The 20,257-nt window shown below is 36.5% G+C and overlaps 1 protein-coding gene across 1 annotated transcript in view; it reads right to left on the reverse strand.

The window, feature by feature from the left end:
* MYO3B (myosin IIIB) overlaps positions 1-20,257 on the reverse strand; it is a 679,546-nt gene that overhangs the window by 402,018 nt on the left and 257,271 nt on the right. The window contains exon 9 of the mRNA XM_074302208.1: positions 1,982-2,140. Coding sequence (XP_074158309.1) covers positions 1,982-2,140 — 159 coding nt within the window. The remainder of the gene's footprint in view (positions 1-1,981; positions 2,141-20,257) is intronic.

Here is a 20,257-nt window from a genome sequence, read left to right on the forward strand (position 1 = left end):
ACTTTATCTTGATTCCCTGGGGTGGGTCTCTCAGGGGAGAGCTTCTCTGAGGGAGTTTCCCAAGATTTGCCCCCCAAAGTCCAAGAGAGAGAATGAGAGAGATTTTGGGGGCTCCCCTCACCATCAGGACCTTGCCCACTAAGAAAGTTGTCTTTCTAGCAAGCTGTCTTCTTTGCCACAAACCTCATGCTTGTATTCAATGGGATTTGCTCTTTCACAAAGCCTGCCACTGGCCAAGGGGATCCCATTGCTGTTAGGGAATCTTACCTTCAATCCTCGCATCTCATCACTAGCATCCATGAAATCAGAAATAGAGTCTCTATCCCTATCCCTATAATTGATACTAATAAAGATCTCTCTGTCCAAAGAAACTTGGACTTTCTAAGTGAGACCAAAGATTCCTGAATCTATAGTTAAGCCTCCCTTTTCTCTGTAAGAGGAAAGAAATTAAAAAAAAAAAAAAAAAAAGAAAAACTCCAAATTTTGAAGGTAGCACAAGAATTATAATAAGAATTAGAAATACTGAGGGAGAGTGAAGGTGAAATTTGCTCAGGTAATGAAAGCCAGGCTGGCAGCTATTTTTGTACAGATGATAAAGAAAAAGACTCTGTATCTGAAGAGACAGCTGTCAGGTTTGAGAGGGAAAGGGACAAACATACAGGGTTGAATGACCTTGCCAAGAAAGTCTGGAAAATCTTCTCTGCCAGCCTTCAAAATATAACAGAAGAAGGTGTCTGCTTAGCCTTGGATCATTTAAAATCTAGTTTTCTGGGCAAAACAAGGAAACCAAAAAAGGGGAAGGAAAGAAATGAAGCCAAATGGGGCTCATTTGGTATTTTTAAGACCCCATACCAGCAGAAATTCTCTGGATTCACAATATGGTAGGTCATATCTCTAGAAGAATGAACATTGAAAGTTAGAGAATGGAGAGGGAGGAGATAGAAAATAAGAGAGGGTAAAAAACTGGGGCCTGTCAAAATGGTATAAGATAGGAAGCTGCAACTATTGCTGCAGGAAAACAGAAATCAGTAGGATACATTCACATTGAAACTACTTCTCCCTGTCTTAGTAGTCCTAGTCTCACAAGCAAATATTTGAAGACTTTTGCTTATAATCAGTACAGTTCTTAGAGAATAAGCATATATTTACATGACTTATGAATCATGACATTTCATTTTCTTCATCAACATTATTTGAAATGTTGTTTTAATAAAAATGGACTGAAGCTTATCTGCATCCAAGCAAATTGTACATCACCAAATGATTGTTGAAGAAGGTATCCTCATTTGCATTTAAATTCACTTTTAAAAAAAGAGAAATTCTGCCACCTTCTGGACAAAAACCAGAGAACTATTTCTTTGCAATGAACAAAACATCTTTAAGTCATCTTGAATTAAATGAAGATTCATTTTAAACATTCATTTTATCTTTTAAGAAAAGAGAGAAAGAGGAAGAACCATGGTTAAACATTTTAAAAGGACAGGAGCAAGAAATATCTGACTTATCTGCAATGCTAAATTGTCTCTTAGGCATGTTTAATTAAGCAGAAAACAACCTTTAACTATATTACAGAAAAAGCCTTCCTTTCAGTTTTTAATCTTTTCCAAATTATTTCTCCTTGTACATCTATATTTGCAATTCAGCACTCATCCAAAGAGAGATTTTCACATGACCTACCAGTTACTTATTTCCTATAGTTACCTTTACTGGCAATACTTCTATGCATTGAATAAATATAAAAATAGAGTTAAATGGCTACCAGAGCAAGATGAGATTTCAGTTCTGATTGAATAGCTGTAAAAGCACAAATGGAAAGGCCTGCATTCATTCCCAGGGCTTGGAGCACTTAACTAAATGTAAATAAACCCCTCAAAAATGCAGAAACATAATAGTTACATCATAATGGCTAGAAAATGAAGGCATTTGAAAAGATGCTTTAGGAATAATCAGGGAGGCTGTAGGAAAAATTAGGGCACATTACCTGGATTTGACAACAGAGGCTAGGTGTGGTTTCTGCTCTTGAAGAAGCTTAGCCAATTGTTTCTGCAGAGCCAAATCCTTACCATGGGCTTCTTTAATAAATGGGTGCTCTAGGAGATGTGTGACAGATGGACGCTTTTCAAAATCTTTAATAAGACACCTAGTTAAAAAACATTAACAAAGAACAATATTAGACATTCAGATTAGACATCCAGATTTGTGCTTAATGAAGTATTTGAAAAAAGGATTATTTCCTTAATAGTACTTAAATATTTCATTCTCCATGGAGAATATTTTTTTTACTAATATCCAAAACAGGTAACATTTAATTTATTATCTAGGTTCATTCTTTAAAATAGAACAAATGCCACTTTAGCTTTTTCTTTTTAAACAAATACAATTTGATGAGAATTAACATTATTTTCAACTATTCCAAATATTCTGAACAATAAAATATACAGATTTTTTAAATTACTGAATTAAAGTTGCTTCAAATAAATGTTTTCAGTTAGAATCTAGATGATCAGTCTACCCACTAGATTTCAGCCATAAAGAGAATAGAGTGCTGACCCTGAGTGCAAAGCCAAAATATAGGAAGAAGGCCTCCTTACGTGATGTTGGGAAAAGGCATTTAGGAGTCTCTTCCAGCAAAGAAACAAATCATCACAAGGCAAAGTTCAACCCCTGGATTTCTAATGGAATTCTGAGGGCAGCCAATAAACCCGAGCTCTGAAGAATGACTGTCTGCAATATAATTCAGGTAAATTGGAATGAAATAATCCAAACAGGGAAGGAGGAGGGAAACCCTACCTTTATAAAAGGGTGTTGCATCTAAGCTCCTCCTGTGGCTAATTGATATAACAACCTTTGTGTTTCACATTCAATATTTTTTTAAAAGACGACAATGACTTAAAATTGTATGCCCTGTGCTACTAAAAATGATTTTGACGCAAGGAAATTTCTAGTGAGACAGACTCTGATGAATATCTTCTCTAATTACCATGGCACTTTCACACTGAATAGTTCTTAACAACATATAGGCTTTTAAATACTTCAAGACTTAAACACAGTGGTGTTTGGGATAAATAGTAGGTGCTATTCTGCAATAGAAAGTTGCCTTACACTGTCTAAAATATCATCAGCATCTAAAAATATAAAGATAGATGATGAAATTCATTGACAAATGATTAAATATCCTCTCACCTTGAAGATTTTTGAGACCATTTAAGTACAGTCTTTACATTAATCCTTTACCATTAAATTTACAAAAGATCTTAAATCTTTGCTGTGTTCACTAGAATTGAAAGATATTCCATAAATTTTTCTGCTGGTTATTTCTACAATTGATCAAGAGGGGGGAAGTTTTGTGGTGGTTTTTTTCTCCTCCCTATCCGTTAAAATAGCTTTCAGCTAAGAAAACTAACAGAACCTAGATTATCTCCATTCTGCTGACTATGGGGCTATAAATACCACCCCTGGCCCTTACTGAGAAAGAAATCAATCATTTGACTTTTACTGATGGGGAGGAAGGTGTTAAGGAAGAGGGGCCCTTTTTTAGTGTGTGTGTGTGTGTGTGTGTGTGTGTGTGTGTGTGTGTGTGTGTGTGTTTATTTTGGGGGGAAATTTTCCATTTGAATCTCCTCTTAATTCTTTTCAGGTCTGTCTGCTGTGTATATGTCGTATACAGCAATGCTTCAAGGAGCCATTATTTCATCAGTATGGTTTCACAGATTACAATTTCATTGGAATCTGGGTTTCAAGAGTGAATGTGGATGAAAAATCTATCAGTCTGTGATCAAATTGGTGATGAGCTTCTCTTAAATGGCTTGCTCATTGAATAACAGAACAATAGTCCAGTTTGATATGGATTCAGGATTGAGAATGGGCTCATTCTCAAGGCTTTTCAAACTGGGAATATTTGCCAGAGTTGGATCTTCCTTAATCTTAGTGCTCTCCTTCTGGTATTACCTCCAATAAATCCTGTCTATAGCTCCTTTGTATATAGTTGTTTTCTCCCACATAGACAGTGAGCCCCTTGAGAGCAGTAACTGTTTTTTGCTTTTCTTTGTATACCCAGTGCTTAACACAGTGCCTGAAATGTAGTAGGCACGTAATAAACCTTGTTGACCTGATTTAACTTGTGCTCTCTTGGGGAGAAAGTCTTGGAGAACTCAAAGTTACCTTTGTCCATAAGAGGAAGGTTTTTTGTTTTGTTTTGTTTTGTTTTTTTTAATGAAGGATGTGTGAAAATGAAGGGGGAAATTTAGGCAAAATTTTTATACCTGGAAAAGTTCAGGGTAAGGCCTGGACCAGTGATTTCATTAGTATATTCAGGTGAAGTAACTCTCCTTACAAATGAAGGTCCATTCCTTTTTTGCAATTTATAGTCTTAGAAAGCTGCCTAGAGCATTGACTTGTCCTTGACAAAACCTATTAAGTTTCAGAGGCAGAATCTGAACTCATATGTTTGTGACTGAGCCCTGTTCTCTAGTTACAAAATATTTATGTTCAAGTTTCTATGACAGAGATCACTAACAATTGAAGGAAATAAGGAAAAGCTTCTTCTAGAAGACGGTGTCTGAATTGTGTCTCAAAAAAAAGGGGGACTCCATATAATGATGGGAAGCATGGTAAATGGTTTGTACAAAGGCACAGGGATGGAAGATGATAAATAGTGTGAGTAAGGAACACAGAAAGCAGTTTAAAGGCTTTGTAGCTTTAGTATCCACTGCTTTAATAAAGCTTTTCTCTTGGAGTACATTAAGATAAAATATTTGATCATTATGTCTGTCTTCATGGTTTTTAGTAAAGTCTGAGGTTGGAGAAAAGATAACTTCAATCATAACATGGAGAAGAAGAAAACAAAAGGAAGCTTCATTCTCTTCTGGGTCTGTGCCATAGGGCCATGGCCAACTACCATGTGACAAGAGCTATTTCATTCTTCAGTAACTATCCTTCTTGGATAGAGTGGAACATGGACCTGAATTCTATTCTTAGGGTATTTTGGTATAGTTCCAGGATGTAGTCAAAATTATTATATCTTATTTTAAATTTTTAAAAAGGTCATGAAAAGCAATTGCCATTACTATGATTTTTAAAAAGGAAGCCATTTCTCAATACCCTCTTTCCCCATAAAACAAGTAAACAATCCTAGGAATAGGAAAGAGATCTTATGGATGAACAGAGAATCATGAACCTAGAAGTATTAGGGAACCTTAGAGACCATCTAGTCCAACTATTTCATTTTATATATGAGAAAACTGAGGTTCAAGAAAACTAATTTGGATCAGAAGATTTGAACCCACATCCTCTGGAGCAATTTCCATTGTGCTATACTGTTTTCTTCTCTCTAAAACAGGTAGGAGAAAAAAGCCAAAGAGAATTCCATCAGTTGGGGACCACTTAAAGGTCTAGAAAAGGAAGAGAACTGAGAAAATCTTATTCCTACCTTTATACATAGGGACCACAACCAAGAGTTATAGTTTAGCTTTACTACGTTTGCATGTAAACCTTTCCCTGCTCAGGAGAATGATGATGGTGGTAGTGGTGGTAGTAGTGGTGGTGGTGGTGGTGGTGATGATGATGATGATAATTAGAAATTTATACAGTGCTTGAAGGTTTACAATGTATTTTTAGAAATTTCATTTTATGTTTATTTCTCTTAAAAACGCTAGGAGGTTGATACTATTATAATCCCTATTTTACAGATTAGCAAACTAAGGAAGACAAAGATAAGGTGACTTTCCCAGGGTCAGACAGCTCGTGATTGTTTGAGATCACCTTTGAACTCAACTCTTCCTGATTCTAGGTCCAGCAGTCTGTCTACTATACAACTGCCACTGTGGAGGAAAGAATTGCTTCTTGTGAGAGAGTTGCACCATTAGAGCTATAAAGTAAGAGCTAAATGTCTAAAAGATACAAAATAGAATTTCCACGGTCATGTCCAGTGATGCTGAAGATTCATTTCTTGAAAGCTATAAAGACATCAAGGCTTCAGATTCTAGCTAAGAATTCTTAATATTCTTGTAAGATAATATAGGAGGCAATTTGTCATTTTTCTGTTACTATTAATATTTGTTGTTGTTTATTCATGTCTGACTCTTCATGACCTTATTTAGAGCTTTCTTTGCAGAGATACTAGAGTGGTTTGTCATTTCCTTTTCCATCTTATTTGTAGATGAAGAAATGGAAGCAATTAACTGACTTGGCCAGAGTCACACAGCTATTAAGTGTCTGAGACCGAATTTGAACTCAACTCTTCCTGACTCTAGGCCTATGCCATCTAGATATTCCTATTATTAATAATAATTAATAATTCTCATGTTTAAAAACTTCAGAAGATTTATAAAGTACTTCCCTCACAGTACTATGAAGTAGGTAATGCAGATATTATTTTTCCCATTTTATAGCTGGGGCAACTGAGGTGCAGGGGCTTACTTCTTGACACTCTACTAGTAAGTTTCAGAGTCAGAATTTGAACCCAAGTCCAATGTTCTTTTCAAACACTTTATCACATGGCTTCCCAGTTAACAAAGAGACAAGAAGATATATTCTCTGTTAGGAATAACTGTCCAAAGATGAAGATGGATGCTGGACATTAATTAGGAGATAGTCTAAAATTTCAAAATATCATTTTTTTCCTTTTATTCATTCCCCCCAAAATTCCTTGAGTTCCTTCTATGTGACAGCACTAGATATAGCTAAAAATGTGGAAAGGATAAATATTGCTCTTGAGGAACCTAAAAGGCCTAAACACCTGAAATACCCAGAGGAGAAAAATGCATTTATCTATAGTTATCTATCTATCTATCATCTATCTATCAATTTGTCTGTCTGTCTATGGCAAAGCAGGTAGTATAATCTGGAGTCAATCAGAAAAGATGAATCATGATTGGAGTCTTAATGGAAATCATGAATATGGGAACAATATGATCATAGGCCCAGCAAAGGAAATGTGGAAGATAGTATATTTATATGTATTTGGGATGGTAGAGACTGTCTTGGATCTAATCATTCAGACAGTAATTTGCCTTTGCTTCTAAGTCACCTCCTTGGAAGAGCCCAGAGCTCAATTTTTTTTAGGTCCTTTTACCATATTAATTAAGGATCTTCCTTTCCCCTCATTAATAGCAATACTGCTACTGTTGCTGCTCTCGCTGCCAGTTTGAATTCATATAGCTATTCTTGGGAGAAGCACTTCCTATGGGAAAATGGTCAGCCATATTCGTCAACTGCTAACTAATTGATACTCTAATGGTAGCTAGGGACTAGCAATGGTTAATGAATTAGGGCACACTGAGGGAGAGTCAGGAGGCATCATGTACAAGGTAATCATGCTAATGCTAATGGAGACAGCACAGGTCCTTGAACCCAAGAACTTTTGGAATAGCAAAGCTTCCAGGTCAGTGAGCTTAACGTCATTTTAAGAAGCAGCCCACATGGAGATGAAGCCTGGCAACTGCTCCTGTAGGTGCTATAGCCACAGCTACCAAAGTCCACAATAGACAGTTTTTGCCTTCAGAGTTCTTGGCTCTATCAGATGCTTCAACATCAGAAACTGGAATCAGTGGAAATGACATTAAAGAAGATATTAACATCTTCCTTGCCACTTTACCCTTAAAGACCTTGGGACTTTTCCATATTACTTGCAGTTGAAAAGTTCTACCTGTGTTGTCTTTTCCATCAGAACAGGGACTGTCTTACTTTTTAATTTGTATTTCCAGCCTTAGCACATTGCTTTGAATATAGTAAGCACTTAGTAAATGCTTCTTCCTTCATTTAGTGCTTTAAGGTTTATAATGTATTTTACTAATATTAGCACTACTGTCTATCTACCCAGGTTACTTATACCTTCGGAATCCAATACTTAACGTGCAACAAGAAAATTGGATTTACACACATATATTGTATCTAGATTATACTGTAACACATGTAAAATGTATGAGATTGCCTGTCATCTAGGGGAGGGAATAGAGGGGAGGGAGGGGAAAATCTGGAAAAATGAATACAAGGGATAATGTTATAAAAAAATTACTCATGCATATATACTGTCAAAAAATGTGTAATCAAATAAACCATCTCAATGTAAAAAAAATAAATAAAATAAAGTATTTTACTTATATTATCTCATTGAATTTTCACGGTAAGCTTGAGAAGTTGGAATACCAACTTGTCTCCATTTTATTGATGAAGTTGAAACTGAGAGAGATTAAGTCACTTGTCCAATATTTTACAACCTGTAAATATCTAGGCAACATTTTGAATTCAGGTCTTCCTGATTCCAGGTCCAGCTATGTCACCTAGCTGCCTCCAGGGATAGTATAAATTGATGACAGAAAACCTGTACACATTCTTCATTTCTTCCATATCTACCTGCTGGAGGATGGAAGAGTGATTTAATGGGGGTGAGGGTGGGGGTGAGGAGAGAAATAATAGATCTTCAGCATTCCTAGAAATATGTTTCAAGTTGATAGCATGGGAGATAGTCCACAAAAGATGTATGGGCAAACTTGTCTGGTGTCTTATGTGAGACTGTAGAAATGATGAAACACCCATACACTTTAAATTTCCTTACTAAAGAAGGAATGGCACATAACAGACTGGGTTTGGGAGACACAAGACTTCCTTTTATATATTTTCACCTTTAAATATGACCAGATTTTCTTTCAAGATGTTGACTGTCTAAAGGTATTTGACAAATGTTTATCTCTTGCAATGCAAAATGGGTGTCACCTAGTGTGAGGCACATTGCTAAAGAAATGGCAAAATATATTCTCTGTGGGTGCCAGCTCTCTCTTCTGATGGAGGTGAGGCACTGGAGAGACAACACTCATGTTGCTGTCATCTCTCCTGAGATGCCTGTAGAAAACTGCTTATGCAAAAAAGTAATGCTTTCTGAATCAAGGGAATGCTATGATCAAAGCTGTTTTTTCCTCCCTAGCTATTCAACTGGACTCTCTTCCAAGGAAAGACAGAGCAAAGAATTCATTAAATGATGACAACACCTCTCAAGTTGAAAGTAATATGCTCCTTTCCCCTCTGCCATCTCATTGCTCCCATGGTGATTTAGACTCATTCTTTAGCCTCAGTTGATTGGTGAAAATCTCTGCCTTAAGTCTTTGTGGTTCCATTTGAAAACAAGGTGCATAGTGGTTAATTAACATGCTAGATCTGGAGACAGAATCTTGCCTCAAATATCTATCATCTGTATGATGTTGGACAAGTTGCTTAATGTCTCTGAACCCCACTGTAAAATGATACTAATAATAGCTTATATCTCGAGGATCAAACGAGAACAGTGTGAAAATTATTTTTCAAACCATAAAGTTCTATGAATGTCATCAATTGTTAAAATAATTTACAGCATCAGGCTTCAGAAAAACTAATATTAAGATTATAGTTTGTTATAGCTATAAGGGACTTGTTCGTAATCATGTTCCCATTCATACATGGTGCCATCCCTTCATGGTGTGATATATACTCTTGGGAATGACAAACACATGGCAGACTACTTGAACGAGGAAAAATAAGAGAGGAAGCTAGAGACACAAATACACACTGGCCTTGATGAAAGTCAATCTATTACCTCATTTGAATTTCTAGTACCTTCCATCATGCTTTCTTGGCTGAAAATTAATTCTCAGAATTCATTAGTGTCACCACATTAAACACAGGTTGTAGTCATTTGCTGCTCTCTCACAGCCTGGCTCCTAAGCACCATTTCCACTTTCCCACAATTACCAGCGCACACACACACACACACACACACACACACACACACACACACACACACACACAATCCACTTCCTAGCAGAAGGAGCCAATGGTAACCATACATCTCCTGGCTCCAATATGATAACATTGTTGAAGAAATAGCAATTCTATCCATGTAAACTGCCATTTTGTTACAAGAAAATCAGATGCCTAAGAGAAGAGGAGCAGGATTGGGGAGGGGATGGGGGAGGAGGTGATTTATCAAGAATCAAATGAAATAGAAACATTTAACCAAGGAAAAAAAAAAGATGAAAATGCTGAGGAATGCAATAAGAGAATAGTAGTAAAAATCCTCATTTACTAAGCACATGGGGGAAGGTGGATAAGACTCAAGATTCCTGCCTTTTTTCATTTTATTCTGATTCTCCTACTGAAAGCTCCTTAGCATTCTAAAATATCCCCCATTCATACTAAGAAGAAACATTACTTCTATATTATTGTATTATATGAAGCTCCAGCTTCAGTGATCATCAAATAGAAATGGGAGAAGACCTACTCATTAAGGGGAAAATGTCCTACACAGTCCACACTCACCCCTGTCTCCTTCAGTATCACAGTTTACATTATCTTCTCTTGCAAAGGAAATATCCTTTCTGGAGGGTAGGGCTAAACCATATATAGTTGTTTTTATAGCTGCCCTGAAAAGACAGAATCAGTGGCCTATGTGTGGGCAAAAGCAGTCAGCCCAAGAGACTAATAAAAATTAAGCAATTGGTTTTAAAAATTAATCATTTGCAATTAGCATCTTTTTCTCTTTCTCACCCTCAGCTAAAGAGTAAACCTTATAACAAATATGTTCAGGAAAACAAATAAACAAAAATGCTATGTTTTGACTCTGTTGGCTATTTCCAAAAATGCATGTCTCTCTCTCAGAAGGTGAGCAGTTTTCTTCCCCACAGATACACCAGAAACATAGTTGAACACTGTACCAGAGTTTTAAGACTTTCAAAAGTGTGCATTTTTACAAAGTTATTGTTATAGTATGAATTGTTCACCTGATTCTTCTCATTTCACTATGCATCAACTTATTCAAATCTTTCAAAACATCTCCTTTGTCATTTTTATGATAAAATAAGCATTTTATTACATTACTATGCTAGAATTTATTTAGCCATTTTCATATGAAGCCCTTAATTTCCATTTCGTTGGTACCACAAAAAAATTTATAAATATTTTAATATGAATTGTTTACCTTTTTCTACTATTTCCTAATTTTTTTTTATTTTTAAGTCTACTAGCAATATTGATTTATGAAGTTGTGATTTTCCTAAGCTTATATAAGTAGTAGTAATTGCCAAGTAGAGATTTAGCCCCAGATGCTCTGAATCCATTGTTTTTCCTTCCTTGATCTCTTTGGAGTAAGGACTAGTAGAGATATCACTGGGTCACAAGATATTAACAATTTAATGACTTCTAAGGCACATTTCAAAATGATTGCCAGAGTGGTTAGACTAATTCACAATTCTACCAACAATGCATTAATGTGTCTGTCTTCTCAAAGTTCTCAAAGTTCCTCCAACATTTGTCATTTTCCTTTTTTTTTTGTTTTTGGTCACCTTTGCAATCTGATGCACATGAGGTAGAATTCCATTTAATTTTTTTTTGTTTTGCATTTCATTTTATTTTATTTTATTTATTAATTTTATAATTATAATTTTTGACAGTAATTTTTTTTTTTACAACATTATCCCTTGTATTCACTTCTTTTCCAAATTTTCCCCTCCCTCCCTCTACACCCTCCCCTACAGGCAATCCCATACATGTTAAATATGTTACCGTATATTCTAGATACCATATATGTGTGTAAAACCAAATTTCTTGTTGCACGCTAAGAATTAGATTCCGAAGGTAAAAGTAACCTGGGTAGAATGACAATAGTGCAAACAGTTTGCACTCAATTCCCAGAGTTCTTTCTCTGGGTGTAGCTGTTTCTGTCCATCATTGATCAATTGGAACTGGAATTCCTTTTAATTTGAATTTCTCAAATTATTAGTAATTTGGACAATTATTTTCAATATGATTACAAGAGCTTTTATTTTTCCCCCTTCCCTTGAAAATTTATTAGGTCATTAATATTGAAAAAACCAAAGGATCCCTTTGTGGTACAATGCCCTTTCATAGTGCACATTTCAGGATCCTAGAAACTCTGTCTGCAAAAGTATTATAACTTCTTACATAATCACAACTGAAAGAATAGAAAAAGGCTCAGGAGCCAGGCAGATGTGATAGTGAAGAGAGTACTGGCTCTAAAGTCAGGAAGATCTGAGTGCAAATTCTCAGATAAATACTGTCCCTGAACAATTCACTTAATTTCTTCCTGCCTCAGTTTCCTCATCTGTAAAATGGGAGTAATAAACTGAGATAATATTTGTAAAGCACTTTGAAAACCTTAAAGCACTACTTAAATGATAGTTATTAATGTTTTATGTTGTTTTCAAGGACTGACTTCTCTAAGTGGGAAGTAGAGACATAAGCACAAAAGCTAGAGAGTTATATAAAGCATGGTTATAAGTACAGGTGGCAGCCGTGAATCTTTGCTAAGACAAGAAGAATACCAAGTCCACATAAAAATATGAAACAATGTGTTAGAGAACTCATTATCCTCTGAGAATTTAATCTGATTTGGAGGGAGTATGATACGGTGGGAAAAAGGCAGAAACTATAGTCACAGGACTTGAGTTTAAATCCTCCTTCTTCCATTTACTAATTTCCTGTGACACTGGGCAAATCACTTAATTTCTCCAAGACTCAGATTCTCATGGTCTTGGACTTTTATGGCTTTTATTATTCCTTTGACTTGTAGAATTATGATCATATGATTCTGAGTATATTCTCCAAAAGAGATTGGAACACTAGTCAGAGAATGGGGTGTAGGATCAGCAGAACTGGATTGAGACCCTACCTCTGTCACTTTCTATTTGGGTGACATCAGATAAGTCACCTCCATTCTTAGGATCTCAGTTTCCTCCTCTATAAAATGAGAGTATTGTTCTAGAGGACCTTTAATATAAGCTCCACCTCTAAAATCTATTATTCTATGATCTTGGGAACTAGATAGGAACACAACAGGCAAGCCAATCAGAACTGAAAGATCTGGGTGCACTAGGGAAAACACGAGGATTGTATTAGAGCTAGAGAGAAAACAGAGAGTGTCAAGAATATAAATTCCTGAGGCTTGAAATCAGGAAAATAACCTTGAAGCCCAGACAGGACACAGCATCCAAGATGCTATTGTCTCTTTCTCTGTTTGTTCTTGCTAACAGAGATGGGTCATATATTCAGACATGAGTCTGGTAGACAGGTCTGGGAATCATTTTCATCAGCAGTCCCATTCTCAGAAATATAACTAATTTGGACCATTTCCTCCACTTCATTCTTTTGACAGACAGATACAAAATGTCACCTCCCTTTACTCATAGGTTTCTTTTTTCTTCTGTGAACACAAACATAACATGGGCATCTTTTGCCCTAGAGATAAAGGCCTTATAAGTGGTATTTATTTTATTTCTTTTTGTTTGGATTTTGTTTTGTTTTGTTTTGTTCAGCAATCTGGTGAATCCTATAGATCCCTTCTTAGAGTGTTTGTTGCCTACATTCATATTTGAAGGAATACTAAATTTTAATTAGAGGGGAATAAAAATAAAGACATATATTCTTTCCCATTCAAGTTAATGTTCCTCCTGAAATCTGGTTGTTTTTTTTTTTTTTTTTGGCAATCCATGGACCTCAGGTTAAGAACTGCTAACTTAGAGGGAGGCACATAAACTCACAGGAGCCCCAGTGGGAACAGAAAAGTTGATATTGAAAAGGATCATTACTTCAAATTATATAGTCCTTCATAGCATTCACACTGCAAAAAAATAGGAGCCCACTGCATCCACCTTTTAGAAAACTTGGTTTTCCAGGTTGCAATCAGACCACCAGCATCAAAGGATGCTCTCATGCTGTTATGTTGATTAATAGAACCCTAGGCTACCTGCTTTTAGTGAGGACAGTAGCTTAGGAGTTACAGTGTCTCAGCTGTGCCATGCACAAATTTGTTTTCAGTGGATACTTTTGTTTCCTCCAGCATTGCCCAACTGTAATGCCCATCTCTCTTGACAGCACCTGTGTGGGCAGGGCTCTAGATGAGTGCATGAAAAGTTATTTACACTAGAACAAAGCACATTTGTTCTGAGGACATGGGGCATGTCCTTGTTATCCACTACAAACTAACACCTCTTCTAGCTGCTGGAAGCTAAGAAAAAACTTTAAGAAGGTGATTTCTGAGAGACTTTCAAATAGCTTGAAGTCAACATAGAAAACCTGGGACCTAAATAGGGCACGGCATTGTTCTAGAGATCTGTGGTATCAAGAGGTTAATTCATCTTGGGAGTGGAGATGATAAAGATCTAAAAAAAGAATTATAGTCAAGGTCTATAATCCAACAGGTAAGGAAAGAGAATTGTTTTGGAGGGGAAAAACTTTTTATGAACTGTGTAACTATTTTCTCCATGCAGAAGTAGTCTTCAACCACAGAAACTGTCACCCAGAGATAGAGACATTTCTATTTTAGACTTTATTCTAGGGTTTCTCTGAAAAAAGATGGGGGAGTAAAAAAAAAAGGTACTCAGTGTACAAATACAAATTGGATTCAGGACAGGAAATTTATTCTTACTTGAAGTGAGTCAAGATAAGCCAAGAAAATCATAGCACACATTACAGAATGACCACAACAATTCAATAGCTCATACATCACCACTAAAATTGTCAGTTGGAAGAGCAATATCCAAGCCTCTATGGGACGTGGACATATTTTTGCAAGGCTGATAATTAGCCATTTCATATTTCACTTCTATTAAACATTACCCCTCCAACCCTAATCTTCCCTCTGCTGGTCTTTCTTGCATTGTCCTCTTCTCCTGGGACCAACCTACTTCTGCCGCTATTTAAGCACACTCTCCCTCTTGCTTCTTGGATTCTAGGGAAGGGATCATTGTCAGTTCCTGTCACTTCAATCTCTCTAGACCTTTAGAAGTTGACAAGGTTAATGAAGGAAGGAAAAAAGGAGACAAAGGCATCCAGGGAACAATACTGGCTGGTTTCAATGCTGGAGAATTGAGCTGTAGGCTCAATTCTATTTGGAAATCATAGCCTTTTATCATCATTAAATTAAGGCACCAAAAAACATTCTTTCACTCCTAGCTAAAGTCATATCTTATCAAATAGGAAGTTGTAGCTAAGAGAGGTGCTAGCTAAAACTTGTGTTTTTTTTAAATATTTGGAATTTTGGAGGACAGAATAGGTTTGGAGTGCTGAGAAGGAGGAGGATCAGGCAGCTAAGTGGCACAGTAAATAGAGCATTAGAACTAGAGTCAGAAAACCTGAATTCAAATCTTATCTCAGATACTTAATAGCTATGTGACCTTGAACAAGGTCGCTCCTCCACTAAAGACTGAGGCTGATTCTGAGATCCTCCAGAAAGGCCTTGGAATCAACAGGATAGACACCAAGAGAATGGACAAGAATAGAGTCTAAAGTCTTTATTGTCTCTTGCACAGTCTGTGTCTGTCATAGTATGACCCAATCTCAATCTGACGCAGTCTCCTCCAGCAGTCAGACAGTCTGCTAGTCTCAGCCAGTCTCCCTCTGAGTCTGACTTTGTCCCCAGTTTATATACCCTATTACAATTACATCAGTATAGTATACTGAGTATGTGTGAACTAGAGAACCATTACATCACCGTTCTAAATAATAAGTATATGTATACTAGAGAACCATCATCTCATCAATTCCACTGAGTTAACACCTTGTTTCAAGTATACTTTTCCAAAGTTCTGCTCTCTACTACTTATCTTCCAGGATTATTATGAAGAACAAATAAGATAACAATTGTAAATCTCTCAGCACAAATTCCTGGCACACTATAAACATTAAAGAAATATTATCTATTATTTATTTATTAGTAATAAATCATATGATCATATATTTGGAACTAGAAGGGGTTTTAAAGATCATCCAGATCATTATCTTCATTTTATTGATGGGGTTCTTAATCTTGAGAGGGACTTGTCCAAGGTCACATAGAAAATAAATGACAGACACACAAGTCTTCTCCCTCTAAATCCTGTGCTTGTTCCATTGTATGTTGTTATCTCTGTGATGAGTCCATTTTTAGACATGTTGAATTGGAAGTGCCAGGGAATTATCCATCAGGAAGTTGGAGATGTGAGAATATAGTTCAGGGGAAAGAATAGGATATAAACATTTAAGAGTTTCCTTCAGTGAGGTGGATTGAATTCATCAGACCAGAAATCACCATGAAAAAAAGAGTATAGAGAAAAGAAGAGGGCCTGGGAGAATACCCATATGGGTGCCAAAGCTTGAGAATAAGAGGAGGCTAGAAAATGTTCAGACAAATAGGAAAAGAATTCAGGAAAGGAGTTGTGTCAAGTAAGCCAAAGAATGAAAGAATATGTAGGAGGAGGGAGTGAATGAATGCAATGAATGCTGCAGAAGGGTCAAGAAAAAATTGAGAAAATTCAATTGAATTAGTTATTAATGGGGTCATTGGTAGTATTAAGTTGATGAGGAAATCAGATTTCAAAGATTTCTCTAGTCTTCTTGATCTATATCTTGTCCCTGATGGGGACCCAGATGGTTCTGGAAGGGAAAGTGAGGCAAGTGATGGCATAGCTCTCCCTCTCTTAAATCTAATTTACTTCATGTCATAGCATCATCTCCATGAGGTCATGGTCCTCTTCAAGAACAAAGGACAAACAATAACATCTGTTTTTTGTATTTTAGAAGTGAAAAGGATATTATTTTGAAGTCTGTGGAGGATGGATAAGGGAATGTTGGTTTAGAATAACATAGATCTTTTAAGTTGCAGGATCCAATAGCTAGGCAGTAATTGAAGATAAGACAGGGAATGGTTGATGAGTCAAGCTTCTAAAAGAGCTGGGAGAATAGGAGATCAAATCACAAGTGGCAGGGTTTATGCTTTCCAAGGAGAAAGGGCCCATGTCATTTTTCTCAGCATAGAGAAAAAAGATGAAGGATAGATGAAAAATGAGAAGAAAAGGATATGAAGGAGCTCATCCTGGATGGTTTTTAATCTTCTCAGGAAAAATATAAGGTAAGATATGACAGAAAAAGGGGCCTAGGGTAGAGTTGGGTGATTGAAAAATTGAAGATTAAGTTTTGAAATGCTTGTGTTTTGGTAATTAACATTCAGGGCTGAGCAACAACTTGTTTTGTTTTGTTTTGTTTTGTTTTTTTAAGAAAACAAATAAAACAAAACTTTAGAAACTAGGACAATTTTACCAAAAACTTCTGCAATTTTAGTTTCCATCATCAGAATCCTTCGGCATTACTATTTTTTGAAAGTCTGGCTAATTGCCTTGATTTAAAAATCAATTTTCAATTTTGGACAAACAATAATGGTCTGTTTTCACAGTCCCAGGCTCAAATACCTGGAGGGCCCTGAATTCTAATTCCACTCCAGGACACAAACTTGCCCTCTTAGACTAAAACAAATCCACAATCCCTCTTTATTTCTTAATTATCTGCCTCATTCAACCCTTTTTATATCTGATTGGAACAAAATAATTGATTTCAATCTCTAAGCCAAACAATATGAAAGGTATCTGAGAAGGGAAAGATCCAACACATGTCCTGTAGAGTAATTAAGATCTTAAAATGAACTTCTAATAAGATAAAATCTGTTCACTTAAAATAATGAAAGAAAGACATGAGGCAGAATAAAATCAAGCACCAAATATGAGGTACAAAACAGCATGGGAAATGTGCTCTTTTGTAGAACCTAGTTCCTGATTTTGGAAGTTTATAAAACCAAACATTGTTTGGCCAATCACCCATATAGGTCATTGTTCTTTTGGAACTAACTGATCCCCTTTAACTAATTCGTTCACCTAATTTTGAATTTTCACAGAATGAACTGATATTAATTTCCTAATAAAGTGTATATAAGACAAGCAAAGCAAATGAAGAATGTTTCCAAAGATTGTTGGAAAAAATATTAAGGCAACAATGGCCTCAATTATAACACTAGTTATAACACTATATGTAACAATATCATTTACACTATAATTGGAGTAACAGTCAGATAACATTGAGATATAGCCATTTCCCCAGTATTTTTGCTAATACTGTTTGGTAGCAATCCAACTCTCTCTAAGGAATGTTTCATTTTCTCTGTGGGTACTGGAGTATGAGAATACTCATTAACTGTATTCCAAGAACTTTTACTCTTTACAAAGTATTTAACCCATATAAAAATTACCATCAATTGATTAGTACCTACTATGAATCAGACATTATGTGAAGGACCATGTTACATCAATAAATATGGGACAATCCTTGCCTACAAGATGGTGTGTATATGTAAATATGTCATATATATATACATACACACACACACACACACACACACACACACACACACAAACTAGAAAATAGTTTATGGAAGATGGATTCTGGGGGCTAGGTAAATAACAATCTTCCTTTAAAAGATGGTATTTGAGATGAGTTTTCAAGGAAACTGGAGATTGTACCAGGGATGTAAGAAGGGGATTCCAAGAATGGAGGACATCTAGTGCCAAGTCACAAAGGGAATATGGAATGTTGTGTGAAAAACAGATAGAAGGCTACTCTGGCAATGTTGGAAAGCAAGAACTAAGTAGATGCTTTTTGATAAGGATGATGATGGCAATGATTATGTTAAAATAAATGCATCTCTATTGTGCTTTAAATTTTACAAAGTACTTTGTTGTCATCTGGTCATTTCAGTCATGTCTGACTCCTCATGACTCCATTTTGGGTTTTCTTGGCAAAGATACTTGCAGTAATTTGCCATTTTCTTCTCCAGTTCATTTTACAGTTGAGTAAACTGAGGCAAATGAATTGGGTCACATAGTAATTGTCTGAATTCAGATTTGAACTCAGGAAAATGAGTCTTGCTGACTCTAGGCCAGCACTCTACCCACTGTGCCACCTAACTGCCCTGTGAAGTACTTCACATACATTAATTTAAACCTTCTGCAACCTGGAAGAGGTTAAGTGATTTGTCATGGTCACAGTGTCAGAGATGGAATATGAAGATCAGTCTTTTAGACTATCAAGTTTACCACCATCCTGACTCCTGATATAATACCTCTTAGTATTGTAAAAGCAAAGATTACCTAAGCAGGCTCTCTGTAACATTTGACTAAACTATGTGACTGATCAAATAGTACAAAGCGCTAAAGGCTTGACTGAAATCTGAATTTTAATACTTTTCCTAGCCCCAGTCACAGCACACAGAAGGACATTATTATCAAATTCCCACCAAGATAATCATTAGGAAATCCCTTTGTTGCTCTTCTCAGCAGAATGCTTGGAATGGGAAAAAAAAAAAAAACGTGATACCTGAACTATTCTCCAGAGAAATGGTTTCCTTTCTGCCTAGAAGGAGGCTGCAGCGCCAGGAGAGAAAGCTGCTACCCTCTGCTTTCAGACCAAGAAATGAAAATTTGCTCCCTAGGGATGCCAATCACCTGGTGCCTTTCACAAGCACTAAATTTTCTTAAAATATTTTTCTTTTTTAGGAAAGGAAGTGAATAAGACACTAACTGCCAACGGGAGCTTGGGGACTCCTTAACACTCAATCATTGACATGATGGAGCAGAACAGCTCCATCTATTATATCAAAGTCTCATCAGAGACTTTAATCCTTTCTGAAAGGAAATCTCAGCCTGGAGACTTTAATTTAGCGAATAATAGGGATTCTGATTAACCACTGCAAGGAGAACTGTTCTGAAGACAGACATCATGGGTAATGAATGCTCTGCAAGAGAGTGGACAAAAAAAGAGAGAAAACATTCCTATTACGCCAAGGAGATAAACCCTTTGGGTAGATTCTAAGTGGTTAATTTTCCATTTTCCTTTCTCTGCCTCTCAAACCCACCACCCCCACTCACATGTGCTTTCCCCTTCCAAGTGTAAAATGCTCTAAGTATTAAGCTGGTGTTAGCCTGTCACATGTATCAGACAGGTGCAGCAAAGAGGCTATTTCATTAATTCCATATACAGTGATGATCTGGTGGTGACGTGAATATTCTTCTCTGGTCTACTTGCCTATTTCTTTATTTCTATTGCTTTTGATTTAGACTTTGAATGAAGAGCAAGAAGAGATGGAAAATAAGAGGGAAGAGAGAGGGAAAAAAGAAGGAGGGAAGGTAGTAAAAGAGGAGAAGAGGAAAGGAAGGAAGGAAGGAAGGAAGGAAGGAAGGAAGGAAGGAAGGAAGGAAGGAAGGAAGGAAGGAAGGAAGGAAGGAAGGAAGGAAGGAAGGAAGGAAGGAAGGAAGGAAGGAAGGAAGGAAGGAAGGAAGGAAGAAAGGAAGGAAGGAAGGAAGGAAGGAAGAAAGGAAGAAAGGAAGGAAGGAAGGAAGGAAGAAAGGAAGGAAGGAAGGAAGGAAGGAAGGAAGGAAGGAAGGAAGGAAGGAAGGAAGGAAGGAGGAAGGAA

Source organism: Sminthopsis crassicaudata, chromosome 3 (assembly GCF_048593235.1).
Source record: "Sminthopsis crassicaudata isolate SCR6 chromosome 3, ASM4859323v1, whole genome shotgun sequence".
NCBI classification, from domain to species: domain Eukaryota; kingdom Metazoa; phylum Chordata; class Mammalia; order Dasyuromorphia; family Dasyuridae; genus Sminthopsis; species Sminthopsis crassicaudata.